General features: G+C 36.0%; 1 protein-coding gene across 1 annotated transcript in view; it reads right to left on the bottom strand.

The window, feature by feature from the left end:
- LOC117077363 (phosphorylase b kinase regulatory subunit alpha, skeletal muscle isoform-like) overlaps nt 1-19601 on the bottom strand; it is a 149495-nt gene that overhangs the window by 14549 nt on the left and 115345 nt on the right. The window contains 7 exon segments of the mRNA XM_033201028.1: nt 8215-8253; nt 8382-8497; nt 9345-9446; nt 11491-11620; nt 11761-11839; nt 15924-16003; nt 17317-17473. Of these exon segments, the coding sequence (XP_033056919.1) occupies nt 8215-8253; nt 8382-8497; nt 9345-9446; nt 11491-11620; nt 11761-11839; nt 15924-16003; nt 17317-17473 (703 nt within the window).

The following is a 19601-nucleotide window of genomic DNA, read 5'->3' as shown; positions in this document are numbered from 1 at the left end:
GACTTATATGTAGCTAGCAGTGCTGTATGTTGGTATAATCCTTTTTGAAAGCAATCTGGTGATACATGAGAAAAGCCATAAAAATACTGATGATATGGGACATTCTTAGCTGTCTCTTTACCCGATTATCTCTGTTAAACTTCTAGATGGTCCTTGGTTTAGTTTGTTGCTCTCATGGGCCATAAGACGAGCCATAATAAATTTAAAATAGAAATCATACAAAGTATGTTCTCTAATCACAACATAATTAGAAGTCAGTAACAGAAAGAAATTAAGGAAATTTACAAATATGTGGAAATTAAACAACACACTTCTAAATAATAAATGCATTAAGAAAAAATCACTAGCAAAATTAGAAAATAATGAAATGAATGAAAACAAAAGCACAACATAGCAAAACTTATGGGATGCAGCTAAAACAGCGTTTAGTGAACAATTTATGTTATAAATGCCTGTATTAAAGAAAGGATAAATCTCAAATCAATAAACAAACTTTCCATTTTAAGAAAGAAGAGCAAACTAAATTGAAAGCAAGCAGAAGGAAGGAAATAATAAGGATTAGAGTGGAAAGAAATGAAATAGAGTCTAGAAACACAATAGGGAAAGCATATGAACTCCCAATATTTTCCTATGAAAATATCAACAAAATAGACAAAGCTTTAGCTAGAAGGACCAAGAAAAAAAGAGTAAATAAAGACATCAATTCTGACCTTCAGAAAGAAAAAGGATTATGAGGACATACCATCCGCAGCCATATGCTGACAAATTACGTAATCTCAATGAAACAGACAAATTCCTAGAAAGACACAAACTACCCAAACCAACTCAAAAAGAAAGAGAACATCTTAATAGACCTATTACAAACAAATATATCAAATTAGTAAGTACAAAACTTCCTACAAAGTATGGGTGCTTGGCTCGTGGTGCATGGGCATATGGCTCGTGCCTGTATTCCCAGCTACTTGGGAGGCTGAGGCGGAAGGATTGCATGAATCCCAGAGTTTGAGACCAGCTTGGGTAATATCTTTACACCCTGTCCCAAATGAACAAACAAACAAATAAACAAACGTTCCCACATAGTAGTAAAGCCCATGCACAGATGGGTTAACTGGTAATTCTACAAAACATTTAAAGAGGAATTAATACTAACTCTTCACAACCTCTTCCAAAAAAGAGAAGGGAACATTTCCCAACTCATTCTATGAGGCCAATATTACCCAGATACAAAATCAGACAAAGATGTTACTAGAAAACTACAGTTTAATATCCTTTATGAATATAGATGCAAAAATCCTCCACGAAATACTAGAAAACCAAATTCAGTGATATACTAAAAGGATTATACAACATGAAGTGGAACTTACTCCAGAAGTTCAAGGCTGTTTTAACATCTGAACATCAATTAATGTAATATACTACATCAATATAATAAAAGTTAAAAAACACATCATCTTAATAGATACAGAAAAAAACATGTAACAAAATTCAACACATCTTCATGATAAAAACACTCAACAAACTAGGAACAGAAAGGAACTTCCTCAATCTAATAAATGTTTAGACTTTTTTCCTGCAACAACCCACAGCTAACATCATAATGAGTGGTTGAAGACTGAAGCTTTCCCCCCGAAGATCAGAACAAGACAAGGATGCCCACTCTTATCACTTCTATTCAACATTTTACAGGAGGCTTGAGCCAGGGAGATTAAGTAAGAAAAGAAATAAAAGGCATCCAGATTGGAATGGAAGAAGTAAAAACTATGTGCAGATGACATGATCTTGTATGTAGAAAGTTCTAAGGAATTCACTAACAAGCAACTACAACTAATAAATGAGTTCAGTAAAGTTTCATGATATAAGATCAATAACAAAAATCAATTATATTTTACTTGAGTAGACATTTCACCAAAGATGATATAAAAATAGCCACTACACACATGTGAAGATGCTCAACATCACTAATCATCATGGAAATGCGAATCAAACCACAATGAGCTATCACCTCACACCTGTTAGGATGCCCATGGTTAAAAAAACACCCAAAGGTAACACGTATTGGTGAGAATGTGAAGAAATTAGGACCCTTGTACACTATTGCTGGGAATGTAAAATGGTACAGCCACTACAGAACACATTATGGAGGTTCCTCAAAAATTAAAAATAGAACTACCATATGATTCAGCAATCCCACTTCTGGATATGTATCCAAAAGAATTGAAGTCAGAATCTTGCAGAGACATTTGCATGCCCATGTTCAATGCAGCATTATTTACAATAGTCAAGATATGAAAACAACCTAAATGTATATCAACAACTGAATGGCAAAAGAAAATGTGGTAATACATAAAATGGAATATTATTCAGCCTTTAAAAAAGGAAATTTTGCAAAATATGACAGTGTGGATGAACCTGGAGGACACTATGCTATGAGAAATAAGCCAGTCACAGAAGAACAAATTCTGTATGATTCCAGTTGTGTAATGTATCTGAAACAGCCAGATTCTTAGAAGCAGAGAGTAGAACGGTAGTTGTCAGGGGCTGGGTAGAGGGGAAAATGGGAACTTGCTATTCAATGGGTAAAAAGTTTCAGTTATATAAGATGAAAATGTTCTAGAGATCTACTGTATAACATCAAGCCTATAGTTAATGATACTGTATTGTACACTTAAACAAATTTTTAAAGAGTAGATCTCACATTACATGTCTTACTATAATAAAAAAATCAACTGAATTTGTAAACAACAGCAATCAACAATATTAAAATTAAGAAAACAATTCCATTTAAAATAACATTAAGAATAATAAAATATGTAGGAATAAATTTAACAAAAGAAGTCCAAAACAAATACTCTGAAAACTATAAAACATGTTGAAAGAAATTAAAGACCTAAATAAATTGAAATATAGTCCCATGTTCATGGGTCAGAAGACTTAACATTATTAAGATGGCAAAATTTCAAAAACTGATCTACAGACTGAACACAATCTCTATCAACATACCAGCTGGGATCTTTGCAGAAAATGACAAGCTGATCCTAACATTCATATTAAAAAGAAGACTGAAGTTGGAGAGCTCACACTTCCTGATTTCAAAATTTGCTCTAAAGCTATCAAAACTACAAAACTATCAAAACTGTGTCATACTGGTATAGAATAGACATGTAGATCTATGGAATTGAACAGGGAGTTCAAAAATAAACCGTTGTATTTTGGTCAACTAATTTTCAACAAGGATGCCAAGATAATTAAATGAGGAATAAATAGCCTTTTCAACAAATGGTGCTGGAACAGTGACATCCACATGCAAAAGAATGAAGTTGAACTCTCTACCTTATACCACACACAAAAATTAAGCCCACTGTGCAGAAAAGAGTTAAGACAGTAGGCCAGAACTGCTATTCTTGGAAAGGCCTGCTTACAAGGCTGGCATTTGGAAACTTAGAAACTTGGATTCTGGGAGAGTTCTCACCATTCCCAGAACTAGTAACAGTGACTTACCACACCTAATCTTTACAAACACTATGGTTTATGTTGAACATTTGCTTTGTTTCTGGGAGTCCAGAGTTTTGGTACATGCCAGACAGAGGTTGTTTATGGATCAGCCCTCAACAAGAACAATGGGTGCTGAGTCTTTAATGAGCTTCCTTGGTTGGCAATGACATCTTGTCACAACTCATTGCTGGGTGACTCCACTGACAGAATACTGTGGAAGCTTGTGTCTGTTTTCCCCAGACTTTGACCAATGACTCTTTTACATTTTTTTTTTAACTTTTGTAGGTACGTAGTAGGTTTATATATTTATGAGGTATGAGACACTTTATTACAGGCATACAATGCATAATAACCACATCAGGGTAAATGGGGTATCCATTATCTCAAGCATTTATCCTTCCTTTGTGTTACAAACAACCTAATTACACTTTGTATTATTTTAAAATGTACAATAAATTATTGTTGACTGTAGTTTGCACTATGCCCAATGCATCTTGTACCCTTTTGGTGTAATAAACCGTAGCAGTGAGTATGACTATATGCTGAGTCCTATGAGTCCTCCTAGTGAATCATTAAATCTGAGGGTGATCTTGGGGACCCCTCCATACATAATCATAGACCTAAATATAACTGCTAACTCTATAAAACCCTTAGAACACAAATAGGAATAAATCTTTGTGACCTTGGGTTAGGCAAAGCCTTCTTAGATATGACACCAAAAACATCATAAGTAACAAAAGAAAAATAGACAAACTGGACTTTGTCGAAATTAAAAACTCTTGTTGTTCAAAGAATACCATTAAGAGAGTAAAAAGACAACCCACGGGATGGGAGAAAATATTGCAAATTACATATCTTAAAAGGGACTTATATCCAGAATATATAAAGAATCCTTGCAACTCAACAATAAAAAGACAAAAAAAAAATTAAAATAGGCACAAATGTGAACTGACATTTCTCTAAAGAAGATAAACAAATGGCCACTGGGCACGAGAAAAGATGCTCATTATCATTAGCTATTAGGGAAATGCAAATCAAAACCACAATGAGATACCAGTTCACACCCACCAGGATGGCTATAATAAAAAAGATAGACAATTTTAAGGGTTGGTGAAGATGTGAAGAAATTGGAACTCTCATACATTGCTGGTGGGAATGTAAAACGGTACAGCCAGTTTGGACATGTCTGGCAGTTCTTCAGAATGTGAAACATAGTTACCATATGACCCAGCACTTCCACTCCTAGATATATATCCAAAAGAAGTGAAAACATTTGTCCATACAAAAACTTGTACATGAAGGTTCATTGTAGAATTATTCATAGTAGCCAAAAAGTGGAAACAATCCAGGTATCCATCAACTGATGAATGGATAAATGTGGTACATTAATTTAATAGAGTATTATTCACCAATGAAAAAAATAAACTTTTGATACATGCTAAAACATAATGAACTTTGAAACAATTATACTAAGTAAAGGATAAAATACATTGGGCAAAGTGGTTAACGGTTTAAATTCAGAAATAAATATAAGATAGAAGATAATAGAAATACTTTCTGAGAAAATAACTTCTCACATTTTAATTTGGGCCAAATGCCTAAGTCACCAACCAATGCAATGTAAAAGAGAAAAGAGTCCCCAAACATTTCTATTGGCAAGTGATTATCGCATTGATCTGTTGAGTAGATGAACTGCCATTTAATTCATCTTCACTGTCATGTTTATACCACCAAGATTCTAGGCTGTTGATTGTGAGGTCAAACCAGAAAGGGTATAGATCTGATAAAGTACAATTCAGACTGTTTTCCAAAGCCAAATATCAATCATTTTGAGTTTTTAAATTTTCTTCTATACCCCTGTCCTATGTTAATGTGGATATGATAGAGTTGGCCAAGTCTTATTAGTTCATTACAGGGTATTTGATTAAGGTTAACCAAAATACTTATATTGTTTCCAATAATTTTCCATTTTTTGTTTGGTTATTGTCTAGTCTAAATCTCTTCAGCTTGAGAAATCTGAAATCATAGGCCATTATGCGTCTTTGATTGAATCAAATAAATTTAATTAGAGGTCAGTCTTCCTAAATTGTAAGCTTCATGAGGGCAAGGACCACATCCATTTTGTTCACAGTACCTGGCACAAAACCGGCACTCAATATTTACTAAATGAATTCATAATCAGAAGAATAGCTAACCCAGTGGTTTTCAAACTTAAAAATTCATCAGAATCATATAAATAAAACAGATTACTGGGCCTCATCCCCAGTCTTTCTGACTCAGTGTACTCAGGGTGGGACCAAGAATTTATACTTAACCAATAATTGAATTTTGTTTTCTGAAATCAAAAAGAGGTTGGAGTTGAACTCCTTTCCCTACCTTATTGGAAAATAAATGAAAAGATTCACCCCATATATGAAATTGCTGTATACTTACTTTAATTCTTGATTAATTTTGTTTTTCTTTTTAGTCAACCAGTATATGCCATGATTTATATAAGTGCATATTCAAAGCACATGTGAATGGCATATATGAGAAGATCATAGCAATTACCAGAAAAGATGGTGACATTAAATCTATACCCGGGGATGACCACCATTGGACTATATGAGAACAAATTGAGAAAATAAAATTTTAAAACTATGAGGCCAGGAAACAATTATTTGTACTTTTACATCACTAGTGGAGTAAAAATACAGACTATTTCAGTATGTAGTCAGCACAAAATCATTAAAAAGCTGATGAAATAGCTTTACTCTAGAAGCCATGGTGAAGGGAAAAGAAATAAAAATACTCTTATAATGTTTTTTTTCCATAATGAGAAAAGAGGGCATTTTTGAGTGATAGGGAAAAAATAGCTTAGAACAATACAAAATACCAGACAGGCAGGTGAGGATGGAAGTTAATATTTAGAAATAAGAAAGTAATGCAAATTTAGGACTCTCAATCCTCTAAATATAGTCCTAGTGATTTTGTCTCCCTTGAAAACCTGTAGGTAGTGAATGTGTAGAAAAAACTTAAATGATGTAGTTGGGTAGGTCAAGTCTCAATATCATATTAATCTAGCTGGGAACATGTACTTCAAGTTGTAAATATATAATGAACTTAAAAGTAATACTGAGTGACAGTCAACAATTATAAAATGTTTATCCAATAACTCTCAACCAAATCAAAGATTATTTACTAATAATGCCAGTGTAACTAACTATTCAGTACTGAATGTAGTTCTTTCACGTTTCAAATAGGAAAATGTTCAGATTATTCAAATTATTTGAGAAAACTGTGAAGTGAACACAAGGCCCTTTTCATACTTATTCTCCATTTTCATACTTATTCTTGCATAAATATAAATGCCATAGGGTATTTGATGGGTGTACTCAAGTTACCTCAAATTAAGCTTCAAGCATTGGCTCATTGTCTTTCTAAAGGGTTTCTAATTTCTTTTAAAAAAACCAAATAGTAAGGTGGTGTCATGCCTTAGTCCCAGCCATTCTGGAAACTGAGGTAGAAGGAGTGCATGAATCCAGGATTTTGTGCCTGTGAACAGCCACTGCACTCCAGCCTGGACAACACAGTGAGACCCCAGTGCTAAAAAACTTAAAAAAAAAGAAACAAAAACTAAAAATAAAACTTCAAATTTCCATTTCACCTCTCCTCTTCTGGAGGTGTTTCTATACTGCAAGCTATCATAATTCTATTCTGAAAATAGGAGTAGTAGTTTTAAGCTTTTCATAAAATGTGCTTCTAGGAGAGGCCAAATCAGTAATTTCTCAACTTGGAGATCTTGAAACCACATGACTTCCTAGAGTTTTAAAAATAAGCTATGGAAGCTTCTGTTAACTATTTCCTTGTATAATGCAACCACTCTCTATTCTCACCTGCAGGAAAAATTAAGACACTACAACATGGTATTTAGTGACTCCCACTATCTCCCAGACTGATTTAGATGTTCCTCCCTCTACGTGTCCACAACACCTTTTGTATATCTTGTTAAAGAAAAAATTATTCAATGATACTTGTAAAAGCACGGTAAGGAAGACTTTATTCAGGACCATTGTTAATAGGTACAGAAGCATTGCAAAGAGATCTTGCAGTAAGGGAGAAAGATTGGGCTCCCCTCTGAATACAACATAAGCAAGTGGGAATTTATAGCCAAGGGGTGGAAAATTACTAAGAGAGAAACATCAGAGGATAGGAAGGATTCTGGCTAAACCATTCTAACAGGATTTTTGCTGAAGACAGGCCAGGGTGACTGGACATCACCTGAGGGTGGTAGAAGATGGGCAGCCTGATCAGATATCAAGGATGATAAGATATCGAGGATAGGGGTTTCTGGCTAAACTGACTTAGCAGGGTTCTCTTGCTAAAGCTGGATTTTACAAGAAAGTGCACAAATGGGCCTAGGAAAAGGTTCAGAAGCCAACCTAAACTCTGGCCAAGCAAAAACTCTTTGCTTGAAGTCTACGTCTTGTTTTATAAAGAAAATTAATTCCAAAATTACATCAGTCCTAATAATAGAAACTCAGGGTTTCAAGTTCTTGTTATCAGATGCAAGTTACTTTCCTTCTAAAATTAGCAAATTACTTTGGTCCAGAAAAAAGAAAACTGTCTGCAAAATGACTGTTATAAAGGCAATTCTTATTTGTAAAAAGGCCATGAGCTCATGCACGTTATATAGAACTAAAGGTAAGTTAAACCATGTTAAATGATCCCTAGTTGTTTCACCTGACTCTCAGCTGAGATTGACAGTCTACGAAATTCCACCTGAAAAATAAATGGCTCAAATTAAACTCAGAATGTGAAACAAAATAAATGACCCAACAAAGTCTGATTCCAAAGGAATGTTCTTAAACGTGGCAATATCCCAGCTAATCTCCCAAGTAGTATCTTACCTGCTTTATCTCACTTTTTAACTGCATGATCCCAGTTCGTTCTGTTTTGGTTGCTCCAACAGCACCAATCTCGTGGATAGAAATAGCAGGACTGACATTTGAATCAGTGGGACGAACTACATAGTATGAGAGATTACAGAGAAAGAGAGAGGATAATAAGGTTCAATTTCTTCCCCATCACATTTAAAAAAAAACTTTCACATATATCCTTATTTTTAACTTAATTTAAAAACGATAACCTTGCTATTTGAAATGTGGTCCATGGACCAGCAGCATCAGTACCACCTAGAAGCTTGTTAGTAGAATCTCAGGTCCCACCCCAGATCTACTGAATCAAAATGTGCATTTTAGCAAGATCTCCCCACTTGAAACACACTGCTTTTTAACCTTCTTTTACCACTCTAAGGTCTGACATCCATCCATCTGACCATATATATCTACTTACCCTAACCCTGAAAGTTGAGCATGAGAGATGACCGCTTTTCATTGGCTCTGCTGCTTTAGGTATGCAATGCCAAATCCAACCAAAACCACAAATGCAGATGGACTATTAATTTGTAAGTTTAAACTTGAAGGGTTACATTAGAAGTACCGTAAGCAGCTACACACATAATACAATACTGTAAGAGCTACTGGATTATTGCCAATTAGAATATAAGAAAGTTTCAGATGATATGGGTTGCTAGTTGTCCTAAAGTGGAGACTTAAGATAATGTGAGGGAATGCATTAAACAGTTAAAAATGAAACAAAATAATAATCAATCCACTTAGTTGATATATCATTTAAGGAAAAATATAGTGGTTTCCAAATCTTGCTCCAGAAGACAGCTTGGTTTCTGTTTTATATATTGGAGTTTATTTATTTGGGGCAAAAGGTTCCTGTGATGAAGGAAAAACATTTTAAAACCAATGAGACACTTAAACCAAACAGTATGAAATGAAAATGCAGTTATTCAATCTCACCGCTTCGTTCCACTCCAAACTCCTTGCCGCTGAGAATGTGATGCAGGAGATTCTTCATGGCCGAAGGACTGAGATTCATCAGGCCCTCCGTGGCTTCCTCAGCTAGTCAGCAGAAATGTTAGAACAGAAGAACTTCTAATTTGCCTGCCATGCCCTCTCTATATTTTCTCTATTTCTTTTCTTGCTTAGAATTTCTGAGTCACTTGATTGGAAGAACAGAATTACAAAATAAATTGCTAGCACCCTTCTGCTTAGGTATTCTTACTTCCACAGATTCTTAATTAAGGACTGACTATCCAGTTTGTGGATTAGCGAGGTAACTGATTTTTTCTTCACCCTGCTTCCACACCATTAGGATACTTAGTAAAATCTTTATTTGAAGGTGGGAAGAATGAAGGAACAACAATGGAACTGGAGGTCATTCAGAGAAAGGCAATGAATGTATATATGCAGATAGGCTAAAATAATTTAAACTTCTCAGCCTGGAAATAATAGAGACTTAAGAGATATAGATTTGAATTCATGAAATTATGAATATAAGAGGATAACCTGAACATGTTAATCAACCTCATACATTTATTAAAAGTTGACTACGTGCAGGTCATCATTTTAAGTAACATTAGTACAAGCAGGTATGTGACATGATACCTAATCTTGAGAGTCTGACTATCTCTTTGGGAGTGATGGAACATGTAAACATGATAAACAATAAAACATTGCATATTCTATGTGCCAAATGAGAGGTATAGACAATAACTGCCTTTGAAATCAATGGAGACATCACTCTCCAAGGACTGGAACTGACAAAATTAGTGGGAAGTACTGTGGGAGTAGAAGATAAAGGCCAGACTCTTGAGGGTATTAAATATCAGACCCAGGGATCTTGACTTTATTTTATAAGGAATAAAGAGCCATGGTTTTCATGAATCCACAGGAAAACAAGAAATATAACAGGCAATTAAGGAAAAGTGAATATTCAGGGGCTTATCCCTTATTAAGGTTTATTATTGAGCAATCACACCCTCTCGCAAAACACCCCTTGATACCACAACTAGAGAATACTATATAATGTTTATCTATAACAATGTACTGAACTGGAAATCATTTGCAATCAGGTGGACTCAGACTCAAATTCCACCATTTACTAGCTATGTTACTTTGGGGATGTTAGGTAACCTTGAGTTTCAGTTTCTTTATTGGTAAAAGTGACACAATACTACCTTCTTCTCCAGAGGATTCTTGTAAGGATTAAATGATACAATATATGTAAACTTAAAGCAAAAAGCAGTCTCTGGCATATGGTAGGTATAAAATAACTGCTAGCTCTCTTCTGTCAAAGGGTTACTTAAATATAAATTATCTCATGTGTTTGAGTTAGGTTTGACTCAAACTGATAAATTTAGCTACTTGTTAACAGCTCGATTACAAGCCTTTTGGGGGAAATTTAACAGAAAGAATGGCTAAAATTGAGTTTTACAACTTTGATTTTTCTGTACCTCCCTATCTGTATTATTTTGCAATTCTTGTTGAAATCAAACAAATACTAATGGAATAAGGAGTCATGCCATAGGGGTCCATTTTTCCTTTTCACACTTTATACCATTTTGCCCTACAGCTTTTACAGGCCCCAACTATTCTTCTAACTAAAACTTTTATCTTGCCAAATACAGCTATAGTTAATTTCAAAGAGAGTCTTGTCAGATAGATGTTAATGAAAACGTCATCTTCCTTTATTCAATCATGACGGTGACTAGACAGAACACTGACACCATGATCCACTGATGTAGTGACTCATTCTTGGTGTACAGATGCTGCACTGCCTAAATCTGAACCTAACCCAGTCTGTCACACTCAAGTACTCTCCAGAGTTAGAGAAATGAAGTTAGCAAAGAGTGTTAAGTTAAGAAGGATTTGGAGTGAAGAGCCCCCAGGAGATAGCATTCTGAATCTGCAGAACTGATACACAAATGTGTCATCATATCAGCTTCTTGACTTGCATAAATAGTGACTAACAGGGGAACAAGGTTGCCATATCCAGCTTGAGCTATGGATAAAAATGTTTTAGCTTTCTTTCTTTCTTGATTCCAAACTCTATAAACCTACATCAAAAGTGAATTCTACCTAAAACAGTTACTGAATTAAGTACCTGAGCATCGAAGGGAGTGGGCCAGTTCTGTTGCCATAACTTGTATGATCAGACCAATTCGAAGTCGAAACATTTCAGCAAAGAGGCCAGGCTGGGTTCGAATATACATAGCTAGATATACCATTATTTCCTGCACACAGAGTAGATATAGACAAAAGTAATGGCCCAGGTCTCACAACGCCTATTTTGTTGTCTTTGGAAATTGCTAGATCAATTGAAAACAAACTTCAAAATATCAATCACCAGATTAGCCTTTACAATTCTTCTCACCTGTGTAAGGATTGAAATGCTCATATCCCCTTCACTGGCTTCATCTATCAGCTGAGTGAGCACCTCACAGGGCAGAGGTCTGAGGAAGAAGACAGTGAAGAAAGACAATATTCTACAACCACTTAATCTTAAATATGCTGAAAAAATGAAGCAGCTTTATCCAAGTCCACATCACTGCCTCAACATTTCATCATGACCAATAGCATTCTCATTCTTTCAAACTTCAGAACTCTTTCATTGCCTCCTGAAACCACTCTGGCCCACATCAACTTAGAGGAGCTCTGCTCTCCTCTCTCTAAACCTGGATTCTCTTCCTCCTTCAAAATTTATTTAAAACTCACACCATGATGTCCTTCTAGACTAGTCTTTCATAGTTAGCTTTGAACATTTGACAAGTAACTATTAGGGCTACAAAGTACTAAATTAACTTTAAGCTGTGCTTTTTTTGGTAATACACAATATTTCTACATATTTACGGGTTACATGTGATGTTTTGTTACATACATAGGATGTGTAATGATCAAGTCAGGGTACTTACGGTATCCATCACCTTGAGCATTTACCATTTCTTTTAGCTGGGAACATTTCAAGTCCTCTCTTCTAGTTATTTTGAAATATACAATACATTGTTGTTAACAATAGTCACCCTACTCTGCTACTGAACATTAGAATGTATTCCTTCTTTAACCAACATCTCTTCAGCATCCCACCTCCACAATGGAATACTAGCTGTGCCTTTTTGAAACCATTTTATTATTTTACAATCACAGTTGATAGAGTTGTTTGATTTTCTATAGTTTCAACTCACATACGAGCGCGCCCACACACCGCCCCCCAACATCCCCACACACACAGGTATATACCCATCCTCCCACACTTCTGATTCTCCTGCTGACACAAAGTACTCTGGGGCATGAACCATGCCATCTTCTTTGGATTGCCTACAGTGTCACAAAACTGATACAAAAAAGATTATTTTTCCAGAAGCAAGATTTTATGGGTTGAATTGTATCCTCTCCTCAATTCTTTTCTTTAAATTTTTTTAATTTTTAATTTTTGTGGGTATATAGTAGGTGTATATATTTCTGGGGTGCATGAGATATTTTGATACAGGCATTTGGCATATAATAATCAAATCAGGGTAAATGGGGTATCTGTCTCATCAAGCATTTATCTTTTGTGTTACAAACAATCCAATTACACTCTTGCAGTTATTTTTAAACGCACAATTAAATTATTTTGACCATAGTCTCCCTATTGTGCTATCAAATATGAGATCTTATTCATTCTCTCCAACTACTTTTTGTACCCATTAACCATCCCCACCCCCAACCCATAACCCCTGTTACCCTTCCCAGTCTTTTGGTAACCATCATTCTACTTTCTCTCTCCATGAGTTCAATTGTTTTGATTTTTAGTTCCCACAAATCAATGAGAACATGTGAACTTTGTCTTTCTATGTCTGGCTTATTTCACTTAACAAAATAACCTCCAGTTCCATCCATGTTGTTACGAATGACAGGATCTCATTCTTTTTTGTGTCTGAATAGTACTCCCTTTTGTATATGTACCATATTTTCTTGATCTATTCATCTACTGATGGACACTTAGGTTGCTTCCAAATCTTGGCTATTGTGAATACTGATGAAATAAATGCAGGAGTGCAGATGAAATAAATGCAGGAGTGCAGATATCTCATCAATGTACTGATTTCCTTTCTTTTGGGTATATACCTAGCAGTGGGATTGCTGGATCGTATGGCAGCTCTATTTTTAGCTTTTTCTCAGGAACCTCCAAACTGTTCACCATAGTAGTTGTACTAATTTACATTCCTACCAACAATACACGAGGGTTCCCTTTTCTCCACATCCTTGCCAGCATTTGTTATTGCCTGCCTTTTGGATAAAAGCCATTTTAACTGGGGTGAGATGATACTTCATTGTAGTTTTGATTTGCATTTTTCTGATGATCAATGATGTTGAGCACCTTTTCATATGCCTGGTTGCCATTTGTATGTCTTCTTTTGAGAAATGTCTATTCAGACTATTTGCCCATTTTTAAAGCAGACTATTAGATTTTTTTCCCTATAGAATTGTTTGAGCTCTTTATACATTCTGGTTATTAATCCCTTATCAGATGGGTAGTTGGCAAATATTTTCTCCAATTTCACCTTTCCAATTTGCTTTAAATGCCAAATGACTGACTGTAGAATGGTTGATGCTGAGTTATTTGGCAGTTTCTCGTGTAGTTGTGAGAGGATCAGCTTCAACGATAGCTCTCAATTGGTCATTGTCAACTTTCGACGGCTGGCCAGTATGCTCCTCATCTTCAAGGCTCTCGTTTCCTTTGCAAAACTTCTTCAAACACCACTGCACTGTACGTTTGTTAGCAGTTCCTGGGCCAAATGCCAGGCCTATAATCGGGGACCTCAAGAACCTGTTTTGTGCTCTACCCCACTGTGGCCAACCTGGTACCTAAGCTGCAAGACAAAGTCCCCTTTACTCTTCCCTCTCCTTTTCTTGAGCAGAAGGAGTCTCTCCATGTACCCACCATAGCTGGGCATGTTTGGTCACACCTGGAACCAGAATGTCTCAGAGTCTCACTCAAGGCCCATGGCCATGTACTACCTGGTCACTGTGCTGATTGTTCAGGGCCCAAGGGCTCTTTAGTCAGCATGTGACAAGTCCTGCCAAAACTGGGTCCTTCCCTTCAAAGTAGCAGGTTCCCTTCTGATGCAAGGTGTGTGTCAAAATGTCATCCAGGAGCTAGGGCCTGGAATGGGAGTCTGATGCCTCTGCCTGGTGCCCTATCCTACTGTGGCTGAGCTGGTATCCAACTTGCAAGATAAAGTCCTCTTTACTATTTCCTCTCCTCTCAAGTGGAAGGAAGGATTCTCTCCCAGAGTTGCACTATCTGGAGTTGGAAGAGGGGTGGCACAAGCACTCCTTTGCTCACCCTAGCTGATATCTCACTAGGTCGCATGTACCCCAAGTCCATTGGTTTCGAGTCCAGCACAACACAAGGATTTGCCCAGGAACTGCAGTCCTCGTGGCCTAGACTGCTTTTTGAGTCTATTTAGTACCCAGAGCACTTTAAGCCCGTGGTGGTGAAGTTTGCTGGAACTTATGTTTCTCTGAGCCTTCATATGGGAGCTTGAACTGGAACTCAAGGGTAACAGAAATCATGGACATAAACCAGGAAGGAAGTAGTATGCAGACATCAGCAAAAGTATCCCTTCTGTAGCCAATGTAGTGAAAAAAATATGTAAATAAAAAACATGCTGTAGATAGAGTTTAACCAGGAAAAAATGAGGGAGAAATATTTACAAAAGTTTTTTTTTTTACTACTTTGGCTACAGAAGTAGAACTGACAAGCAGGGGGGAATACCCTTTTTAAAAATTACTCTCTAGCAGAAAAACAGATTCTTCAGATCATTTATGAATGAAATTAGAATCTCTCTAAAAATATTTCTTGGAGATACATACTCTTTGTAAGATTTAAATTTTGGCACTGGTGTGATATGAAATTAAACACATTTACTGCAGATGAATTTTACTGGCATGGCCAGTGGCAAAAGGAAGACTCATGTATAAAGATTCAATTTTCCATCCCAGCCCCATCACTTGACTCACATCTCCCTCCAGGCCAAGCCTATCTTAGGGTACTCTTTCTAATTGGAGGCTGTGGCAGACCTCAGACAGTGGCACTCTGATTACAGGGTTCCTGGAAGGGTGCTACCTCACATTGCTCTGTAAATAGCCATTTTTCCTCTTTGACTATGACCTCCATCCCCTTTATTCTTCTTGAGCAGCATGGAGTTTCATGGTCAGCCCTGGCTCTAGCCACTTTCTTTCACCTCCTCTTTCCAGAGTATGGCTGACATTTCGTGGTTGCTAACTCAAGGTACCCTGTTTGTTTTGTTTTTTGAATGGCAGGTATGGAAAATCCAATAAGTAAAAAGAGTTTGAGTACTACTCTCTGTGAGTTTTCTCCTTCATTTACTCTTGCCCTATCATTACCAACATTCTTCCACCAAGTGTCTCTGATAGAGGTGAACATATGTAGGACATTATCATCCACTGACAGATTAGGGCAAGGGAATTCTAAGTCCACACCACTCCTTAAAGGCTCAGAGAAGCCTGATCAAACCCAGCCATACTCACGCAGAGATAGTCTTTTCTCGAGGTTCTGGAGGAAGTCCCACTGTCAAATGTTTCTGGTGGGAGAGAAGGTCTGTGCAGGCCTAACAAGAGATAGCATAATATTATCATTTCTGTAACACCTCAGGTTTCCACAGCATTTCTCTTTTCAGCTTAGAACCTTTGCTCCTCCTTAACATAATGACACACTGAACTCTCTTCCTCAGAAAATACCATGAAGATCAGAAAAGAAGGATTTCTAGGAAGAAACAATGAGGTCTTTTCATCTATCTCCTAGAAGGCAGGAACTTTTTTGTTGGTTGGTTATGGATTTTTTTCTTTCTTTTTAAAAATTTGTTTAAATGTTTAAGCTTTCAATTTTTATGGATAAATAAGTTATATATATTTATGGAGTACATGTGATAGTTTCATACAAGCATACAACATGTAATGATCAAACCTGGGTAATTGAGACATCCATCACCTCAAATATTTATCATTTCTTTTGATGGCAAGATTCCAAATCTACTCTTCTAGTTATTTTGAGATTTACAACAAATATTGTTAACTATAGTCACCCTATTGTGACACTAAACACTAGATCTTATTCCTTCAATCTAATTGTATTTTCGTGCCCATTAAGCAACCTTCTTTGTCCCCCACTCCCGACTACCCTTCCCAGCTTCTGGTATCAATCATTCTACTCTCTACCTCTATAAGATCAACTTTTTAAGCTCGCACATATGAGTGAGAACATGTGGTATTTGTCTTTCTGTGCTGGGTTATTTCACCTAACATAATGCCCTCCAGTTCCATTCATGTTACTATAAATGACAGGGTTTCACTCTTTTTAATGCAGAATAATATCCAATTGTGTATATATACCACATTTTCTTCATCTATTCATTTTCTGGTGGACATTTAGGTTTATTCCATACCTTTGCTATTGGGAATAGTGCCACAGTAAACATGGGAATTGTAGATTATCTCTCGCATATACTGATTTCCTTTCTTTTGATATATACCCAGCTGTTAGACTGCTGGATCCCATGATAGTTCTACTTTTAGTTTTTTGATGAACCTCCATACTGTTTTCCGTAAGTGGCTATACTAAGTTCCATTCCCACTAATGGTGTATGGACGTTTCCCTTTCTAGGAGGTAGGAACCTAGTGTAAATTCATTCTTAAGATACAGAATTCTTAATATCATTATAAAGATATTATGGTTTATAACATTTTATAAATCTACAATTCTTACTTGTCATTCACAAACAAAAAGAATTGAATATCATATTTTATGTGGAAAAGACATCTCAAATAGTTAGAGGCTATGGTTGTTTTAAAAAACAATTATAGAAATCAATTTTTAAAAAGCACTCTTATTTAGATTTGGTATAAATTCAAGAATTTATAGTACCTCATCAAGTGCTTCCACTTTCTTCCTTAAGATCCCAGAAATGTATCGGATCAGGCCCCAGTGACGAATTTCTCCCACTTTGCCATACAGCTCGGTAAGAAGCTCTCTGACTGTAGCACTCCCTTCATTATACAATTCAGTGTTCCAGTCAGGTCCTCTAGAATTTTAAAGACGGGACTACATCAGTTATAAGTAAAGCCTCTGGCAATCATTTTTTCTTTCAGTGTTAAAATGAATATGCCTGTTTTTGATAAGTCTCTCTCACTACGAAATCAATGCAATTTACTAAGAATTCTTATAAAACTATGATTAACAGTCAGCCCTGAAAGCCAGTACCTAGACAAGAATTAAGTCTTAGTTTCAGCTGTGCTTTTGACAAAATGCATTCTTTTACCCTATTCATGGGCTTCAATATAGTTGAATTAAAGACAAAGATTTAACAGAAGAATTATTTCAAAAACCACTGTAAGGAAAGTCATATGACAATTACAAATGAGGAAAAAATGTTTGCAATTCATAGGATAATTTCCCTTACATACAAGAACTCCAACACGTAGATTAAAAAAATTAACAAAAGAAAACCTGGCAAAACAAATATTGCTGGCAAAACAAATAGATGGCTTTTAAAGACAGGAAAAGGTGCTCAACCTCACTCATAGAGAAACTTTAACTTAGCACTATGCCAAGATAACATTTTTAACCTATCAGATTGTCAAAAGCCCCTAAATTTGATAACACTGTTTTGGTGAGGCTTTGAGAAAACAGGCACCATCAATATGCTGCTGATCAGAATAAAAATTGGACAATTCCTCTGGAGAGCTATTTGTAAATATGTATCAATAATGAAAATATTTAAAAACAGCCTGGCAATTCCTAACATGGTTAAATACAGAATTACCATAGAATCCAGCATTTCCACTACTAGTTATACAGCCAATAGAAATAAAAACTTATGTCCACATTAACTTGTACATGAATGTTTCTACCAGCATTATTCATAATAGCCAAAAAATCGAAAGAACCCAAATGTCCACCATCTGATGAATGGATAAACAAAATGTGTTATATTTATATAGGATATAATATCTGGAAATAAAAGAATGAAGTACTGATATATGTTACAACACAGATGAACCTTGAAAATATTATGTTAAATGAAAGAAGCCTGTCATAAAGGACCACATATTGCAAGACTCAATTTACATAAAATGTCCCAGCAAACAAATCTATACAGACAGAATGTAGATTAGTAGCTGCCTAGGGCTGGGGGGATGGAGGGATTGAGGGTTGATGGATAAAGGAAGTGGGGTTTCTTTTTGGGGTAATGAAAATGTTCAAAAATGAATAGTGGTGAAGAATGCACAACAATGTGAATACATTAAAAACCATTTAATTGTACAGTTAAAAAATACCTATTTTTTGATCTATCAATTCAAGTTCTGGTTTACTTGCAGGATAAATTTCACACATGTGAAATGCTATATGCTATGAGGCTATTTGCTATAGCATTTTTGTGATTGTGAATTCTGGCAACAATTCAAATGTTCATCAATAAGAGACTGGCTAAGTAAATTATGATATATTCAAATGATGGAATGGCACACAATTATTAAGAAAATATGAAGTAGATCTAGACTGTGGTATTATAATTTCAACAATAGCTGCAACAATTTCCTATCTAACCTACTCTTCTTACAATGTGACTCTCACACTCCTCCCATGAAGAGATGGTTTCTGTGTTCCCTTCCCCTGAACCCAGGCATGCTTGTGATTAAGGCAAAAGTGACTTACATAATTTCTGAGGCTAGGCTATACAAAGTAATAGAGCTCCCAGCTGGGACACTTACTAGTAGAACCTAGTCATCATGCTGTGAAGATGTGGGGAGACATATGAGGAGGTCATCTGCGGTATACCAGCTGTAGGTAACCTCAGCTGAGGTTCTAGCCAACAGCCAGTACCAACCCCTAGACATATGAGTGAACAAGCATTGTGAAGATTCCAGCCCTAGACATTGTTGACCAAAACTAAATGAGAGATCTCAGGTGAGAACTGCCTGGCTGAACACAGGCAAGTCCCAGAACTGTGAGAGATAATTTAAAAAATTTAAAATTTTTGTTATTTTAAGCTACTGAGTTTCAGAGTGATTTGTTATGAAGCAACAGATAATTGGAATATATATGTAGTGATCATCAAGATATACAGTTTTAGTGAAAGAAAGCAAGGTACAGAGCTGTGCGTATACTATGCTACCTTTTGGATAAATAGGGGTAAAAGTATCCACATA

The sequence above is a fragment of the Trachypithecus francoisi genome, unplaced genomic scaffold (assembly GCF_009764315.1).
Source record: "Trachypithecus francoisi isolate TF-2019V2 unplaced genomic scaffold, Tfra_2.0 Lachesis_group6, whole genome shotgun sequence".
Lineage (NCBI taxonomy): Eukaryota > Metazoa > Chordata > Mammalia > Primates > Cercopithecidae > Trachypithecus > Trachypithecus francoisi.
This window is presented reverse-complemented; position numbering and strand designations above follow the sequence as displayed.